At 32.3% G+C, this 14,874-nt stretch overlaps 1 protein-coding gene across 1 annotated transcript in view; it reads left to right on the top strand.

Moving 5' to 3' along the window:
- LOC126743532 (venom carboxylesterase-6) overlaps positions 1-14,874 on the top strand; it is a 90,611-nt gene that overhangs the window by 75,473 nt on the left and 264 nt on the right. The window contains exons 5-8 of the mRNA XM_050450658.1: positions 3,533-3,729; positions 3,785-4,129; positions 4,182-4,332; positions 14,694-14,826. Coding sequence (XP_050306615.1) covers positions 3,533-3,729; positions 3,785-4,129; positions 4,182-4,332; positions 14,694-14,826 — 826 coding nt within the window. The remainder of the gene's footprint in view (positions 1-3,532; positions 3,730-3,784; positions 4,130-4,181; positions 4,333-14,693; positions 14,827-14,874) is intronic.

A 14,874-nucleotide genomic window follows, 5' to 3' on the forward strand; every position in this document is an offset into this window, starting at 1 on the left:
TTTTTCTAGATTGCATGAAAAGATGAGCTTGAGGAAGTATTTGGTAGCACAACCTAAACCATCAACTTCACAAGCGCAAGATGGTGAATCTTCTTCTCATTCTACAGTGTCTAGAGAACAAAAAGAATACGTAGATCCATCTTTAAGTCCACCCAATCCTAAAAAGAAAAAGAGGCTTTGCAAATATAGGAAAGTTTGGCAAGAGGATTTTCCATGGGTTGCAGGTACATTAAATGAGCTATATATAAATATACTCTAAATATGCCCGGTGCATTCTTTGTAAAAAAGACTTTTCTATTTCTCATGGCGGTTTAAGTGACATTAAACACCATAAGGATGGAAATGAACATAAAAGACGTGAAAATGCGGAAAAGTCACAAATACTAACAACATTTTTTATTGATAACAAGAACATACAAAACACTAGTAATGTGATAATAGCCGAGTTAGCACAAATCTTTCATTGTGTTAAACACAATCAATCCGATAACTCTTTAGATTGCGGGATAAAACTTCTTCTGAAAATTCTGTATGACTCACATATTTGTAAGAAAATGTCTTGCGGGAGAACCAAAGCGGACAATATCGTTAAAAATATTTAAATAAAGTCTGTAGAAGAGATTTTAAATTATTTAATTAGCGAAAAAGGGGTGTATAATTATTTTTCTGTAGCAACGGATACATCTAACAAAGGAAACAGAAAAATGTATCCCATCTGCCTACAATATTTTTCAATTGAAAAAGGTGTTCAATCCAAACTACTGGATTTCTTTGAGGAAGCTTCAGAAACGGCTGATTCAATTGTCAATTCTGTTACCAAAGCACTAGAAAGAGTAAATTTAAAAATTGAAAACCTCGCTGCTTTTAGTGCTGACAACACAAACGCAAATTTTGGGAAAAATAGATCTGGTTACACTCTTTTATGAGAAAAAAATACTCGGTTAATTAAAAATGGGTGTTTGGCACATGTTGTTAACAATACGTTTAAATTTTCTCTTCAGCAATTAAATGTTGATGTTGAAACAATTATTTTAAAAATTTATAACCACTTTAGTTCTAGTGCTTCCAGAAGGGAAAATTTAAAGGAATTTGTTGAGTTTGTAGATTTAGAACGGCAAGAATTATTAAAACATATTCCAACAAGATGGTTATCTTTAGGGCCTGCTATTCAGCGACTTCTTAAAAACTACCCTGCAATATTATCCTATTTTATTTCATTGGGTAATGAATGTCCCTTACCTATTAAAAAACTTCTCGAAATTGAGAAATATGAAGAAGGATGTGACTTAGACGCTTATTTACACTCCAAGACAGTCATTAACGTACATTTTTGTGCCAATTTATTTCCCGTTTTTGAGAAAGTCTCGCTAATTTTACAAAATGAATCTACTAGATCTACAGAATTATTTGAAATTATGTTGAATTTCAAGAAAAGTTTAGAGAACCGTTTAGAAGAAGAATTTTTTGGATCCTATGCTATGCAAGATATCAAGAACCTAAAACCTACGGAACAACTTTAATTAATGATTTTAAGTTGGTTTTAACTTGGGCAATAAATTATCTGGAAAAAATGATTTTTCTGAGAATAATATTTTATTCATAATACAGCCATTAAATTTAAAAAAAAGAATTTTCTTTTAATGAATTATTAAAAATTGTAAATATTTTAAAACTAGATGAAATAGATGTTGTTACATTATTCGAATACTCAATTATAAAAATTTGCTTTAAAGAAATTTTTGAAAAGAACATAACAATTTATAAATAAATGGCAATCTATTTTTAATGCTACATCAATTGTTAAAAATAGTTTCTTTTTTATTAAGTATTCCACCATCTAATGCCTATGTCGAGCGAATATTTTCATCGATGTCGATAAAGTGGACAAACACAAGGAATAGATGATTCATATAACTTCAATTTAGGTTGTGCGGAATTCGTAGAGAAGATTAAAAATGATCAATCTCTTATTTTGGCAGCAAAATCAAATAAAAAGTATTCTTTCAAAAATAAATAAAATTATAACTTTAGTTTTTAGCATTTCTATTTTGTTAGAATTAGTATATAGTGTACCTAGTACCTTTCTTAAATTTAAGTAAACTAGAAATATAAATTTTTCTTTTTAGATGTAGTTAAATAAATCGTCAAATGTATTAGAATGTAGTCAGTTTAAGTTTCTTTTTGGATGCTATTTCTAATAAATAATATTATTTAGTTTTTACTTTTAGGTGAATATAATAAAATGTAGATAACAAATTTTAGAGTAGTTTTTTTTTAATAAATTTTATAATATTTGGAATTTTTGGTTGTGTCAGTTCTGTCCCGATTTTCTAAACAGAAAAGGTGGCAACCCTGCTTGGTTCCCTTTAGATAAGTGGTAATCATTTATAAATACGTATTCAATAGGCCATAAATTTTGAGAAGTTGCAAGAAAAAAAAATGTTGAATATGCCAATATTATTTTACCAGAAAGCATTTGGGATGTACGAAATAGCTTTTATAATAGGTTAACTTTGTTTAGCCAAAAAAGTTTATTGTGTTTGAGTCTTTTATCTAAAGAATGAATTTTTGTTAAGATTATTTTTAAAAGTTTAAAGATTTTTGTATAGTGTTTAAATTTTGCTACTTTTATCAATGTTTATATCTAATTTTTATTAGAATAACCCTTTAACTTTTATTTTGCAGTACACAGCATAAATATTAATCAATAAATATAAGCAATAAATATTTTGAGATTATGATTCTATTGACTGATTCTGTATACGGGTTGTACTCCTTGTATATAAAGCCTGCATCACAACAATATTTTAGAAATGCCTAAACTTTCGCGTAATATTTTACGAAATTTTATTATAAATAATACTGTTATCCTCATCAGAGTCAGGCGCTTACTAACGTTAAACTGAAAATTGAAAATCAACGACGTAGGAAGGGAGTAGTAGAGCGCACAAAATGCATATATACACGTGGCCATATTTCGCCTTTAATCACCTTTCTATGAAATGCTCGATACCCCAACCTGTATACTTATTATTCCAAAAGTATAGATAGACTCGCTTATGTAGAACAAAAATTAAGAAAAACACATATGTTAAAAAACTGTTACATACAAACTGCAAACATACTCGTAATATAGTAAATATAAACTATGTAAAGTAATATGGGAGTTGCTTCAATGTAATATTTTTAATGTTCATTAGATGCAAGTTTTTAAGCCATTTCTAAAAACTATTCAACAAATACTTGGCTTAATATTTTTCCTTTTCAGTAACATCTTAAAATTAAAAGCTGAACTACGGAATTTCGACTTCAACTATTTTTGATTTCAAAGAAGTTCTTTTAAACTTCAATTGTTTTCGTCAAATTAATATTCACTTCAGTAAAAAAAACTTATTCTATATAAGCTTTTTATGTTTTCTTTTAATATTCATTCCTTTTCATATAGTTATGGATGATATTTTAGTAACATAGTTACTATAATAATCACTTTAAAACTTTCCGATAAACATTAAATATTATCCAATTGTTATAGGTTTATTTCACAAAGGCATTGCCCTCAGTGGCACAGCATTAACTTCATGGGCCCTAGCACCAGAAGGTGAAGGAATAAGTCAAGCGAAAAAATTAGCCGAATCTTTTAGCTGCCCTACTGATTGCACTGAGGAACTGGTTGAATGCTTAAGGAAAATTGATGCGATAGAAATTGTAAAAAAAGATGTTATATTTATGGTAAGCAATACATAAAAAATATTCTTTAATATTTTGTTCAAAGTAACTATTTCAGGAATGGGACACGGACCCTATGATTCCATTTAAACCAAGAATAGAACCAAAGGGAGCGGGAGCTTTTCTCACCGATCATCCGATTAATATTATAAAATCTGGTAAATCTGCACCCGTACCATTAATTTTAGGAATAACCTCTGAAGATGGAGCACTTAGAGCAGCTGGCATTTTGAATAATAATAGTTTATTGGAAGAATTAAATAAAAATTTTAAAACACTGGCTCCCATCAGTTTGATTTATGATAAAACAGCTCCAAATGTTGATGCAGTAACTAGTAGAATTAGGAAGTTTTATTTTGGTAATGACAAGATTGACTGGTCGAAAAAAACGCAGCTTATTGATGTAAGTTCAATTAAAAGCCGATTTATTTATTATTTTCTTATATGGTTTTTAGATGTATACTGATGGTTGGTTCTTAAACGCTGTTGATGAAACAATCCTGTTACATAACGAGTATGTCAACCAGCCTATATATTCTTATGTTTTTGGACATAGAGGAGTTGCTAGCTTTACTAAGATTTTTGGAGGAGGCGATAAGGATTATGGTAAAGTAGTCTTTTCTATTATAACGTAAAGAGTCATTAGTTCTTTATAAATACCTAAATAGTATTAAGCAGAAAGTCACTTGAGGTTCGAAATCTGATTTAATAACCTAATGCAGTGAGCAGTAAAGGCATGAAATAAATTGTACTTATATAAAGCAAGCCTAGTTGCCGGTTCTGCCTCATCTAATCATTATCATGATTGGTTATACTTTTCGAATGTAAGAGAACATTTCATATCAAAATGAGTTGAAAATTAGTTAGATTTTTGTTCAATTCCGCTCAAGCGTGCTATTTTGCTTTATGAATAATTTCCCTTTTTTTATTTGTTATTATTAGCTTATCAGCTGTTCAGACTGAATGCCATCTTAGTCAACACTTTTACATGATTGCCAGACTTACGACCAGTAACTAATTTAGAATTCATTTAATTTAAAGATAGCCGGATCGATGATCGATGATCAAAAAACAAAATATGAGGTGTGACCTGAATATATGTAAGAATGGGTGTGCTGAATTGCCGACAAATTTGTTATGTGAGGTGATGATTTATATTTTTAATATCTAGCAGAAAGGGAAAATTATAAGTCAATATTGGTTGAAAAAATTAGAGATGACGTGCTCTCGCGTCTACCGATAACTAACCATAATGGAGGTGTGGAAGCTTCTTTTTTCTTCTTCCAGTTGCTTTGTGAATCGCGCGAGATCGTCCGGGCTGTTCACGATAGTCCTGGTGGTCTATTATTGTGTGGCCTGGGGGTCTTCATTTCTTGCGGGCTTCTATCCAATCGTCTGATCCCTCCAGGACGATGCACAGTGAGGGCAAATATCTCAATGCTCGGAAATAATGGAAAAAATAAAAACACACAGGTCACTGTGTATTTATCTTATTTATATAAGCAATATAGACATTTTTACTTTCCGATAAGAACAATTTGTGTTTAAAACTCTGGCCTTTCTCATAAGACATTTCGTTACTAGTATATTCCACAGTGTGTATTCCTAAAATTATTTGTAAAATGGACGAGCTACCATCGGGTATATACTAACTATTTGTAGTAATTAATTTGATAAGCATGTAACGTCTAGTTACATATTAAGATTTTTTGCAGGATAATAGTATAACTTATATAGTTTTAAACTTCATTAGAACTCGTTGCCCTATTTGCCCCTTTAAAAATAATCGCAATTCTTAAAATACGTTACACATACAAACATGCGATTGAAGAAATAATGTATCTATTCTAAAATATTAATTTTTCTTACAGGATCGAATTCAAATCGAAAAATGTTATACCTATTTAATTTTGCGGTATACCTATGCCCTTGCCTTGCGTAGATTCCTGCATTTCGTACGTTAATATACTTTTGAAGGATGGCGCCACTTACAAATCCCAACAGAGTGATGTTAGCTCATAAGACGATCATTATAAGAAGTAAACACACTTCCGCGTCATCCTTCACCCAGTGAACACGTGGTCGTTCTTTTCTTTTCCTAAACCCTTTCCTACCCCTTGCCGTTGAATATAACGTGCCTTTAAGAATTAAATTTAGTGAAAGTATCAAGCCCACTGCCGCGTCATCCTGCACCCAGTTAACACGTGGTCGTTCTTTCCTTTCCGATTCTTTGGAACCCTTTCCTACCCTTTGTTAGTGGCAGTGAACCTATTCAGGCCGGTAGCCAGGCCGGATAATGCCAGATGCATCGTAGGGGAAGCGTTACCGTGCATTTCAGTATTAACAATTGTGAAAATTATGGATTCGGGCAACAGAAAAAATTTGAAATTTTAAAATTTTCTTGAATCTCCAAATCATGCTGGCAGATTGCCTCGTAGCAGAGCCATTAAATTAGCAAGTCCAAGTTCAAGAAGTAAACAAAATCAGCAACTGTATTTGTGAATTTTTATGGAGAATATGGATTAAAACAGTCGGTTATTAGTTGCTCGGAATGGTTTATTAGTAAACCCCAATACTTGGTATTTGTAAAAAATAGCACAATGATCAAAATGTATGGATTAATAGCATAAAGATAGAGACTAAATATAGGTGAATTTTAATGTTGCTATTGATATTTCAAGATGTCAAACCACATTTTAACTTAGTAAGTCCACATTAGTTTTAAATGTTAGTATCTATCAGTATCATTCTAAGTTAAAATTTCAGAAGATGTAATAAACAATTCAGCGAAATCTACACTTATTATATTATATGGATCCCGCTTATACAAATATTCCTATATTCAAATATTCCTGCTCCCGAAATACGTAGAAAATACTCGACTCTATTTCCGTCCTTGTCTCATACTTGCTAGCGCTGCCTTTCCTTTCCAGCTAGAACGTTCTTCGTGGTATGGTTATTCAATAGAAGATGTCGCTATTGGCCGTATAAATTGATGCTATTTCAGATTTCTCTTATTCTCTTTGCTAGAAAAATTACTGTCGTCCATAATTAGATAGCGCTAGATATTGTTTTTTCCCAATTATATTCGGATTTAATCCTAGATGGGTCTGATTGTCTCGTGGGGAGCGGAAACTACGAGATGCGACGGTTTTGCGGGAGATTTAAATTATATTGAGTCGCTAACAGTATACTATATCGAATGTTGTAGAATATTTAATTAGATAAAAAAATATTAACTCAAAATGTCTGACTGAAATATGCAAAGGAATCTATGAAAACGCCTATATACGATAGTATATGTAGTTCGACTACTGACCACAATAACAACTAGCCACGAGGTTGTTGCTTAGGTGATTTTTTAAATAATCATTGAGCTTTATATTAGTAAGAAATTCAACTAGATCACATACATACATCATTTTACAACTTCCAAGGTTTTGACAAAAGGCAACATCTCGATTGTCAAACCTAGTTACGAGCTGTTGGTATGATGATCAGATGACAGGATGGTGTATGAACATCCGCGACGTCGCAGCACCATAGGAATATTCTGGTAGAGATTTGAAGATAGTGGCGATGTGAGGGTTATCCCCTGAAAAAACGTGTGTCTCTGAGATATATCGTGTATTTTATTATCTTTTATTTATACACCAAGTTTGAAGGTGTAACAAAATTATTACTAATTACTAAAATTTTTTAAACTATTTGTGGGTGGCTTAAACCCCTTCATCCCCTGAAAAAACGTGTGTCTCTGAGATATATCGTGTATTTTATTATCTTTTATTTATACACCAAGTTTGAAGGTGTAACAAAATTTTTAACAATTACTAAGTAATTTATTATTTTACAAAAATTTATCTTTTATACCGAAAAAAATCAAATCTACACTTTTTTTGTCTATATGTAATTATAGTTTTTCTCTTAACTTTATTTTAGATGTTAAAAAAAGATTTAATCCTTAAATATGCAAAAAAATACATTGCGTGCAGAACTTATCTGGGCGACTGTAAAAATTTGATTTTCGTTTCTGATTCTGTTGCTAACTTCCATGACGTGTTTAATGGGGCTATGAATGGCTTCTTATAGTTGGGTCTTTTAGTACCGAAATCACTTAACCTAATTTAATATGACATATGTGGTCCACTATAGAATAAACAAGTATTTTTTTGAGTTTTTATAATTTCTTAAATAAGTTACTACTATATTTTGCCTATTAACTTAGGGCAATTGTAAATAAATACAACAAATATTTTTTATATACTTGTAAAATTTGGGTATTTTTAAAAATTAAACTTACGTGAGTATTGACAATGCAGTTCATTCAGCGAGCTCCACCATGTATACAGCAAGAGATTGAGAGTACCATGAAACAAAAATGTTTACGATTTACTGTACTGACCCATCTAATAAAGATTAAGTTTACTCACCGGGGAACCTCGGTCCCCTTGATTCAGTCATGCCAATAACCATCAATATAGTTACTTTATGTTTGCTTATAATTTACATATATATCTTCTTTCTTTGACGACTAGCTAGTGTCCCCTAAAATAGTTAAGGCTACCCCAGACGCTCCACTGCCGCTAAGCAGTAAGCATCTCAACACTCGGAAACTAAGATAACATATACCGAGATCTTAGAATCCAAATGTGTCAATCGAGAAGACAAGTGAGGGCCCTCTATAACTCACAAGACCAACTCGAAGGAACTGCGCGCTCAGAGGGCATCCCTGTCGATTGCTACACAATCGACCACAACCTGGTAATACCTCGCTAAACAGCGACAAACTCTGGTATACCATAAAACTCTAGCCATGGACTTATACAACAACAATATAAAATATTACTCACATGTCGACATGATTAACCTGTGCACAAAACAATCACAACCATTCTAATATCCACCTAGTGGACAAACACCACCACACCTGGTCAACTATGACCACTCTATATACATGGCTCTTTATAAGCCGAAGTGCTAGCACTCACTGCCTCTTTTTCTTCCTTGGGTCTCTCTCAATCTCTGCTTATATTATTATTTATGTTTAGGGTATAGATTTTCAAGGATGTATGATAATTCTCGGGCGGTTGAGACACTTATAAATGAATACAGGGTGTTCATAAAATATACGTTTATTAAATATAATAAATTACTTTAGGGTATTTTACATACTCGTATAAAATCGGAATATTTACATTAAATCATAAAACTGTTATTGATGTACGTTATGCTTTAAGTCTTACAGTGGCGTGGTTTATTATATTTGCCTCGTTTAAGGCGCCCAAGAATTACATATTTGTGTCTAATTATAATGCTCTATAAGAAAAAAGAAATATTTCTGATTTTTATATCATATAAAGTGGACCATTCCAATAGTTGCAAAACATAATTATACATTTATACTCAGTATTTTAACTTTTTTTTTTATATAACATGTCAATGTTAGTTTAGAATAATTTAATATATAACAATTTCAATATTCCTTTTTACTGATCAAATGGCGAACCCTAAAAATCTATAACCAAGATGCGGCAGCCGTTGCGGCAGCCGCTCTGGGTGTGCATAGATTGCATTCGGTACTTTAGATTTTTAAGTTTCGCCATTTAATCAGTAATAGGGAATATATAAATTTTGTTATATATTAAATTATTTTAATGTATTATTGAGATGTTACATCATAAACAAATTAATAACATACACACAAAAGAAACAACAACCTTATTTTGATATAAAATAATCTGAAAACAATGATACTGGTCTTTGCTACTTTTTGTTTTATACTTATAGAAAAAATCAGACTTAATTTTTAATCAAGTAATCACGAAAAATTAGTTTTCATTACCTTTTATGACTTAAATCTTTAACACACCTATTTAAAAAGTCCAAACCATTCATTTTGGCAATTTTTATATAAACCCATAACTATCAAATTTTATATAAACCCATTCAAAAGATAAGAGAGAAGTTTGAAAAATTGAAGGTCATCAACGCCCAAAAGCTGACTAGACCGCAAGGACTGGTCTGTTTGGGAATTACTGGAGCCACCGTCTATAGATTACAACTTGTAAGCCATCAGAACAACATCTGCGGCTCCACTAAATATTTTTCTTCGGCTACCGGACCTTCTAGTCTGGATTGCGAGGGAGGCCATGGCGGCGCCTAAGAGAATGAAGGATAGCAAGGAGTCGCGCAATGTTCACTTACGACAAGGCCATATGATGATTGTTTTCAGGATGTACATATAAGCGCATACCAATTTTGACATCCAGATGCACTATAGCTTTCAAGTCGAAAAACAACAGGTTTCAAGTCGAAATCCCACAAGGGAAGAAGGGTCGGCGAACCAAATTAAAGAGCCAAATGGTTTCCAGGTCTTGTACAGGGTGTCCCATTTTGGGTACTTTTGCGGAGTATCTCCGTTATTTTTAACGTTAGCGTGATGCGGTTTTCGCGACAGTGTGCTACTTTTTCGTAAAAATAACGATGCCGTTAACAAAAATTCCAAAGCCCTCTTAGTTTTTAAGATATAGGCAATTTTTAAAAATTCGACATTTTGGGACCTCCCTTGTATTTCGGTTATTCTTTGACTTATCGAATATGTAAAAAAACAGTTTTATAGATTTTTTTTCGTAGAATGCAGTGGCGTAGATTTTTTTTTTAATATTTACTGTTTTTGAATTATAAGATAAACTTATATTTTTTTAACGGAACACCCTGTATATATATGCACTAATAAATTTTTCTTCTTTTTACCTTTTCAAAAATATATAATGGTATGCACTTTTTTTAAGAAACATACAAATAAATGACAATTTTATAAAATTAAGAACATAAATTTATTAGTAGGCCATGACTCTTGTTGATAACAAAACAAAAGTCAACTAAATGTCAAATATTCATATTTTACGGTTTCTTAAGTCAAATATTTGTATTGTAAGTATTTGTTGTTTTCTTTATTTAATAAATTCTTTGAAAAATGGCAGCGTATGAAAATTACGAAAAATATGATATGTTGGTATGTTTTATACAAAGTAACGAAAATTCTGAAGAAGCTTTGGCGTTATATTTTCAAAGGTAAGTAAGCGATAATGGGTACTAACATTTAAATTACGATTATAAGTTTGTGTTTGTTAGATATCCAGAGAGGCGACAACCCTTTATTGAGATATTTGCTCGCTTAAAAGCAAATTTAGTTGAACACGGAACCTTTGTTCGCCCGCGTCCGATAACCTATAACAAGGAGAATAGGGAAAGAAAAGAAATAGATGTTTTGGGATATATTGAAACAACACCTTTGTCCTCATGCAGAAAAATTGAGAAAGATATTGGTGTGTCAAAAACTAATGCTTAAAGGATCCTAAAAAAATAAGTATCATCCGTATAAATTTAGTATTGTGCAACAGTTGCATCCTGGAGATGCTGAGCGCCGAGCACTGTTTTGCCGGTGGTAGCTACAACAAATCGAAGCTAATGATTTGTTCGGCAGACTTGTTATTTGGTCAGATGAATGTTTTTTTTCAAGTGCGGGCATTTTTAATCGTCACAATACCAGGAATTGGAAAACAGAAAATCAGCATTTATTGTTCGAAAGGGCACAACAGGGACGTTTTGGAGTTGAGGTGTCTTGTTTTATTTTGGGCAGAAAAATAGTTCATCGGATTTTTGAAGGAGATCTTACAGCACGTAGATCCCTAGAAATCCTTGAGGAAGTTATTCCTCAACTGCTAGAAAATATTCCGCTAGCACAGTATAATGTTACTTACAACAAGATGGTGCTCCTAGTCATAATTCAAGGCTAGTAAGGGAATTTCTTGAAAATAATTTTCCGCAAAGATGGATAGGTACCAACGGACCTGTAAGATGGTTCCCACGATCTCCAGATTTTTCAATTTTGCATTTTTTTTATGGGGGTATCTACAAAATGAAGTGTATAAAACATGTTATGATGGAATTGCCGAACTTCGAGAGGCAATTAATTTAGCCTTTCAAAATTTGCGAAGCAGACCAATGGTTTTATTTAATGCCATTGAAAGAATCACAAAAATGTGGCAATTTTGCATTCGAGAGAATGGTCATCTTTTTGAACATTACCTTTAATTTTTTTTTCTTTTTGTTAAATACAGTTGAGTTTTTTGTTTTATGTTGTAAAAATTGGAGCTATACTGTTGTAGTGTATTTTTTTTAATAATATGCTTTTGTCTCAATAGGTATATTTTGATTGCATCCAATGTATTTGTAATGAATCCAATTCTTTGTTAGTGATTTGTGTAAGTTTTATCTTTGTTATTGTTATTCATGGCATACTAATAAATGTATGTCCTTAATTTTAGAAAATTATCATTTATTTGTATGTTTCTTAAAAAAAAGTGCATACCATTATATATTTTAGAAAAGGTAGAAAGAAGACAAATTTATTAGTGCATATATATACAGGGTGTTCCATTAAAAAAAACATAAGTTTTGCTTATAGCTCAAAAACAGTAAATATTAAAAAAAAATATCTACGCCACTGCATTCTACGAAAAAAAATCCATAAAACTGTTTTTATAACCGAAATACAAGGGAGGTCCCAAAATGTCGAATTTTTAAAAATTGCCTATATCTTAAAAACTAAGAGGGCTTTGGATTTTTTGTTAACGGCATCGTTATTTTCACGAAAAAGTAGCACACTGTCGCAAAAACCGCATTATGCTAACGTTAAAAATAACGGAGATACCCCGCAAAATTACCCAAAATGGGACACCCTGTACACAGATAGGTCATAGGTCTACAGCATGGAAAGAAACACAGGGGAATCCTTTTTGCTAGGGAAACACATCACAGTTTTCCAAGCGGAGGTGTTTCCTATACTATACTGGAAGTAGCAAGCAAACAAGAAGAATTGGAAAGTAACGGGAGGACAAGGCGATCCAGAAACCCAGGGCCAGCTTAACGCTAGCCTCGGAATGCAGAGACGCATTAAAAGACTTGCAGCCACACGGAAGTGAGACTGAGGTGGGTCCCAGGACACCAGGGTGTCATGGGCAATGAGATGGCCGACGAACTAGCAATACAAGATTCTGTTAGCCCCTTCGTAGGCCCTGAACCTTGCCTCGGTCTCAGTAAAAAACAACTATTTCAGGCACCAAATAATTGGATCTGGGAAAAACAAGGAAGAATTGGAGAAGGACAGAAAGATGTAGACAGGCCAAGAATAACACCAGACCATGACGGCTCTAAAGCAAGGCAACTGCTAGCAAGGACCCGACAGAGTATCCAAGACTTGGTGAGAATCTTGACTGGGCATTACTGTCTATGTAGGCATCTACACCTTCTTGGTATAAGAGAAAGCCCACTCTGTCCGAATTGCGATACAAGGGAGGAAACTTCATACCACATACTATGTATCGGTGATAGGTGGAGTCGCCTTCGACACTCCAACGCGAAGATTTTAAAGATCTGGACTGGGACAACGTGCAAGTCTTTATTAAAAAGACTCAGTGAAGACCGCGCATTGGGAGTGCAGACATAGGGGTGGGTGACTCTGAGGTTGGCGAAAAGGGGCTGTTTGGGCCTACTTGCCGAGCTCTAGCTCCCTTACCCTTACTACTAGACACTAGTACTAGTACTACTACTACTATTTTTGATAATAGGATTATAAATAGCCATGGGTACAACTAGTAACGTAAACATACTTATTGCCAAATATTTTTAAAAATCTTAAAATTTAGTGTTAATTTAACTAATGAATAAATATAGAAAAATAGGGTTTACTAAACTTACTTTTCACTCATTTACTCAAACTCAACACATTTTAGGCGAAACAAATGAAATGTATTATACAGATATGATATTTAAATGACCATTTTTTCGAATGAAATCCTAATTCGAATAATTACTTTTTTCCAAGATATTTTTATATTACCTTTTTTTAAATCTTGTAAAAATGATCTGCACAAAAAAGAAATAGGTCATCATAAATAAGTCAGTTTAAAACATAAATCTCAAAAGAAAGCACGGAAACTTAAATGATAAAAAGATAGGTTTCTAAGAATGATCTTAACTTATTTGACTTATTTTTATTATTTTAAATCGTCAGATCGTTTTTAAAAAAATACTCTTAAATAAATAATATGCATTAGTTGAGATTTATGTTACAAATTGTAGTTATTCCTAATTAAAATGCGAGCGTTCCTATGAAATTAAAAAAAAATATGGAAAAGATGTAAATTTTCCAAAAAAACTGGATTTCAATTTTGTACTCTTGTCGCAGACATGCAATAATTTAATGCCATCTTCCGATAAAAAGTAATGTTTTCCACTAAGCAGATTATTAGCAAGAGTCCATTTTGATGTTAACTTAATGTTATATTTTCGAAGTTGATGCTTATGCTTTTTACGATGAGAAGGTTTTCTGTCTGAGCACAAATAATGTTAAACGGTGCAAAGATTCATGCGACCTGCGATGAAATGTTGCCAAAATATGACATGAATCTGTAAATGCTACTATCTATAGTTGGTCTATCTAAATGAATAATACTAAAAGAAAACCTATACCTATATTTAAACTAGAGATCTTATTTATGGTTTTTATAGGAAAAAAATTATTCACAGCAATTGCCCTAAATGTGCATGATCTATTAAAGGCTTGGCGAGATAAAGGGATATTAAATATTCTATCAAATAGGGAGTTGAGGCTGGTAAATTTATAGTTATGTGGATTATTGAAATTAAATTAAAAACTGTAATAATAGTTAAATGACTTTAAGCAGATTTCTCGAAATCAAAAATAAAATTATTTCTCTACAAAAAACTATCCCTCCAAAATAAGTCTGTATTACCATATTTATTTTTTCCTTGGCGACATATAGAAAATTACCCTTAGGGGTAAAAATCTATTATGTTAATTTAAGTACCTAAGGTTGTATCTGAAGCTTTTTATCTACCATTCTTAAAAAATATAATATTATAATTTACTTTTATTTTAGGTGTCTGTCATGCAGATGATCTCCAATATCTATTCCCCATTACCGAGGGCCTATTTGGTGAAAAGTTTACCGAAGACGACAGCTACGTCTCAAAACTCTTTACAACCCTATTTGCAAATTTTGCCAAAACAGGGTTAGCACTGTACGTCTATAAATGCCATTTCATATTACTGAAACATTT

The sequence above is a fragment of the Anthonomus grandis genome, chromosome 13 (genome assembly GCF_022605725.1).
Source record: "Anthonomus grandis grandis chromosome 13, icAntGran1.3, whole genome shotgun sequence".
Lineage (NCBI taxonomy): Eukaryota > Metazoa > Arthropoda > Insecta > Coleoptera > Curculionidae > Anthonomus > Anthonomus grandis.